This window comes from Aptenodytes forsteri, unplaced genomic scaffold (assembly GCF_000699145.1).
Source record: "Aptenodytes forsteri isolate BGI_AS27 unplaced genomic scaffold, ASM69914v1 Scaffold193, whole genome shotgun sequence".
NCBI classification, from domain to species: Eukaryota; Metazoa; Chordata; class Aves; order Sphenisciformes; family Spheniscidae; genus Aptenodytes; species Aptenodytes forsteri.
In genome coordinates, this window is record NW_008795405.1 from 12,541,031 (window position 1) to 12,545,987 (window position 4,957).

Consider the following 4,957-nt stretch of genomic DNA (forward strand, 5'->3'; position numbering starts at 1 on the left):
GATGTTCTGCAGCTTTTTCTGAAACAATGTCCTCTACTTGCATGAGACTGTGGAGCCTGCACTCAGTGAGCCAGGGGAGACTCTTCCAGACCTGTGTTCCCAAACATACAAGGAACAAGGGTGGAAGCAAAAACCTTTTGTGTGAACTTTATTTTAGTAGCAGATGGTCTTAGTAGAGCATTAGGTATCCTTCCCTTGCCTGCATGAGGAATCCATACATTTGCAGAAGGATGTGTTTTTGCACCTCTATGTAGAGGGCAGCATAGTTGTTGAATCATGAAGAATACGTGTTGTGACCTAGGATGAAGTTGGGAAGACAACTAAAACCTGTATAAGGACAAGTTTAAATAATTCCTTTTTTCTTTAACTTTGCCATATTCCTGTATTGAATATCTTACTGAGGACTTTTCCTCGTACCACTGAGGAATCCACTAAGAGCACTAAAGAAACTTTATCCTTCCCAGTAGAGGAAGTCTGGGGTAGGAGAAGTGTTGGAAATTTGCCACTTCATTGCTATGGAGCCTTTCAAAATCCAGTTTGAAGTTTTTCCGCTGTATAGATTTATAAATCCTCCATTGGTGAGCAATGGTGCATTTTGCAAGTGAAGTTAGAGCACTGAGTACACTCCACCTGTTTTACAGTAACAACTTTTGCAATTCATATGTTTTTGCATGATCTCTAGACAAATCAAGGGTTCACTTCTGAGCCATACATAAAGGCAGAACAAATTCCCTGCATCACGTCCTTGCTGTGCTTGCTCTGATGCCTTTGTGCAGTATGATTCCATTGCTGGTAGTCACAAAACAATCACGTTGCTGTAAACCTATGTTTTAGTGAGCGCTTTGTGGCTAGCTGTATCTCTTCTTTCTAAATGCATATAATTACTTAGGTTGATTTGGAGCCTGTATCCAGCTCTTACGTATATTCCATGTAATATACATAGGTTTCCTGCAATAATATTGATTCTAACAGAAATGGAAGAAATAGTGTAAAGTGTGTGTCTGCGGTGTTCCTGACAGGTTAGCACCACATACATGAAATCTCAGTAATTTTGCAGGTTTGCTAGTGGTTACTCTTTTGTAATGACTTTGAGACAAAGCAAATAGATTGACCTTCAATCTAATTTTGCCTTATCTTTCTTCACAGCTTCCTGTTATGGGAGGAGCCTTTATGGACTCACCCAACGAGGACTTTAGTACAGAGTACTCCTTGTTTAACTCATCAGCCAACGTCCATGCAGCTTCTTCCATGCAGAATCCACCAGAAGAGACATCCCGTTCTTCAAATGATGCCATATTGTTATGGATTGCAATAATAGCAACAATTGGAAATATTGTGGTTGTGGGAGTGGTGTATGCCTTCACCTTCTAGGATGACTGTCACTCCAAACACTGGAAGAGAGGATAACTGCAACAGTGTTTGTCATATGTATGTATGTGTGTATATATACATGTATATCTATATAAATACATATAGGTAGGGACTTCGTTTATTAAGTGCTGCCACAATCATGGAAATGAAATGCAAGTTAATTATCTTGAATCTTGATGGCAGAAAGTTTGGATGTAATTGCAAATTGTATGGAGGTGAGAGCTTTAACTGAGAACAGAGCCAATACCAGTTTTGTACAGAAATGTAATAAAAGAGAGACCAGCGTGGGTATAGCAAATACAAAAAGAAAGTGAGATTTATATAGAAAGTGCTTATTTTCTACTGTTTAGATTTTTCTAGCAGCTCTTCTGGGTTTTGTCAGCTTTTTTGTGCATTTTTTACTGTGATATAATGTTGTATGAAATTGTTCTATGTCATATTTGCTGGACATCTTAGTTTTCCAGATGGAGTAAATGGTCAGCATTGGCTCAGTTCTGATGAAGTACAAGTTCATCGTGTGTGAGTCTGCAGCATGTGCATACACTACTAGGCTGTGTTCAAAATCATGAGTCTTAAAGCTATAACAGGCAGATGCATGCTATCTAACACTCGCCTTGCAGTATCAATTACTGGATCCGATAATCTATGAATTGATGCTAAACCTGTCTGCTGTTTGCAGGAGGAGGCACAGCTATTGCAAGGTGTGGCTGGTCTGCAGACCCTCTGCACTCCAGAGGAGGAAGTGTTAAACAGAGCAGCAGCACAAGCTCCCATTTCTGTCTAGAGGTACTGGATTGCAGTGGTTTGTAGATGTGTCCCTTCCAGGAAACAAAGGCCAAATACCATGCTTTTCAGCTTATTTCACTGTAATCCAGATTTCCCACAGCAGCCATGTACTTTCATAAGCTTATTGGTGTATCAAAAGAATGTGGGGAAATTGCAAAGCCTAATTAACAGTGAATTATGTCTATGAGAAAAACAGAATTGAGAGAAAGATTGGACACTTCTGTGCTCGCGAGGAAGTGAGTGCAAGAGTCAGGTATGTCCTGGGGTAGAAACACCACAAAAAACGTAGTAAGTGACAGATATGCAAGTGCTTATATTTCAGTATTAATATGTCTCTCGGTTCTGATGAGGCTCTTGGAAGTGATTTTCATATAGCCTGCTTTAGGTAACAACTCTGATTATCATTTGGATTTGTTCTGTTGAGGGGCAACATTTTCACTGCATTGTTCCCATGAGCAGTTCCTTTTCAAGAGCTGTATCTTTCAAAACAAGCTGTAGCCTTCATTGTTTCAGAGATTACAAAATCTTGTGGGAAGAAAAAAAAAATCACCTCTGTTGGAAATCTCCCTCTTCCCTCTTAAAAAATAAACACAAACATATAAAATGTCTGCATTTTGAGAGTAGCAGACAAATTCTTCCTCTATGTCTGCATGTACTGTATAGGTTTTCTGTCTCATACAGCTACTACCCTAATTCCAGAAAGCCTTGTCTGCAGGCACAGAGACTATTTTTGACACTTGCCTGCCACTGAGCTTGAGGCTGGACTAAGGGCTGCAGAATGTATAGAGAGGCTTGGCTTTTCTTCTTTTCTCTTTAAACTCATTTTCCTTCAGGGCTGGTGGACAGTTGCTTGAATCAAAGCAGCATGCCCCAAATCAGTATTTATAACCACTCGGTAGGCACTGTGTATATTTTTTCCCCTCTCTATAAACTGGCCTTTAAAGCTGGGAAAGATGCAAACAGAGCTAGCAGGGGGGAGAAAAGAAACTAAGTTATTCTGAGGATGAGAAAAACAATAACTCACTTGAGGAATGGAGCTTCTGGATTTTGTGAAGGTGGTTGAGGACAGACGAGATCTGTGCTCAGAAAAAGTTTGAGAAGCCCAGTTCTTGAAGATCAGCGGGACAGAAAGCAAATTCTGTCTAATAAAATAGCTGTAGTCTTAAGAATGATACAAAAATGATGATTTTCACTGTCCTAAAATAGGTATTCGTTCCTTCATAGGCACAGGATAATAAAAAACAGGGGAGCTGCATAAATTGTGTACCTTTCCTGTTCTTACATTCCTCATCCTCTCTGAGCAGAAAGCAAGCTGTTAAGTGAGGTTGGAAAGCTGCAGAGAAGTTTCCAATGCAGAACTGAGCAGGAGTGGTGTGGTGTTCGAACATGTAGGACCCATGGAAATACTGCTTAATGTAATGTACTGTCCCCAACCATTTTCTGATATTCTGTTGCCTTTGTATCAATTGCTCATGGACTTTTTTTCAGTGTTTCTGTAGGCTCTCTAGTTATGCCACGTCTTGCAATCACTGTTTTTGCATGAAGAGCAAAACATTTCTACCATGATTAAAACCAGTTTGACACTATGGTACTTGCCCAATGGGATTATTCTACTGCTTAATGAATTTGCCAGCGGAGTGCTTTGTTTAAATTTCCTAGAATATTAATCCAAGTGCAATTAGCAATGTTTGTGTTTCTCTCCCAAAGCACTGGACTAAATTCTTCACCCATGAAGAACTTTAGAGTGGGAACAGCAAAGAACTACCACTCTGCTCATGAAGCTGAGTGACACTTTTGTGTTGCTTTTCCCAAAGAAAGTGCTCTACTTTTGTGTGAAATTGATAGTAATAGCAGGAGTGTTGGAAAACAATGAGTTCTGCCTCCTTCATCCAGATCATCGTCATACATATTTTTATCGTTGGAGGCTGAGTTGTCAAGAAGGGCCAGACAGAACTTTAATTAAAGTAATTGGCTTGACAAGGTGACATGGCAAACTGGGTGCAGGCAGCAAGTGCAGGCATTTCCTATCTCATAGTTAAACTGCACACTAACTATGCAGCTTTTCTGTTGTGAAAAAAATAGTTTTAGGTTGCAGGTGCAAGGATACTGCATGCAAGAGTCTGTACAGAATATTGTCAGGTGTATTAAAGATTGCTAAATTGCAGTGGGCAGAGCTGGTTCAAACTCTGATCTACCCTGATAGTGATAACATACAGTGTATTTCTGGATGTTGTGTTCAGGCTTGATCCACTACGACCACTTCCATCTTCTGGGTGGTTAGGGAAGGTTTAAATTCAACCCTTGAAAAAGGGGACTCATCCATCATTAAGTTCAGAGAAGCCACAGAGAGGAGTGGAGAAGTGGATGAATGGCGTATGTTTCATAGGTATGGTCCTGTGAAATGTGTTACCACTTTACGCAGCTTGGCTTGGAACACTGTAGCTTCTCCCTTCCTTGGAGCAAGGCAGTTGGATAACTGCTGTCATTCACTGAGGAGTAATGAGGAAGCCCAAACACATTCCCCAGAGCTGTTCTCTGAAGCTGTTCTATAAAAGCAGAAGAGGGCTCTGTGCTTTGCTGAGCACTTTGTGTATCAGCGTGAGAGCAGGATTCCACTTATAGAAGATCTGTGCTTTAAATAAAAGCATCTAGCACAGATAAGTTACAAGATCCTGATTGGAGTTTGCTCTGTAGCAGACAAGGCAAAACACTTTCTATATGCAGTGTTAGACCCCTAGCTATGTTGTAAACATCATTGTACAAACACAAACAGCAATACTGTATGTGCTCTGCAAAGTTA

The 4,957-nt window shown here is 40.3% G+C and overlaps 1 protein-coding gene across 1 annotated transcript; it reads left to right on the forward strand.

Annotated features, from left to right (window-relative positions):
• The first annotated feature begins 1,137 nt into the window (after nucleotides 1-1,137).
• Nucleotides 1,138-1,371, forward strand: CUNH14orf132 (chromosome unknown C14orf132 homolog). The gene has a single exon (XM_019472486.1). It carries the CDS (start codon nucleotides 1,156-1,158, stop codon nucleotides 1,369-1,371), a length of 216 nt encoding a protein of 71 aa, XP_019328031.1. The 5' UTR covers nucleotides 1,138-1,155.
• The last annotated feature ends 3,586 nt before the right edge of the window (nucleotides 1,372-4,957 follow it).

Coding starts and splice junctions, on each gene's coding strand:
- CUNH14orf132 (XM_019472486.1), top strand. CDS start 1,156: ATGGGAGGAGCCTTTATGGACTCACCCAACGAGGACTTTAGTACAGAG.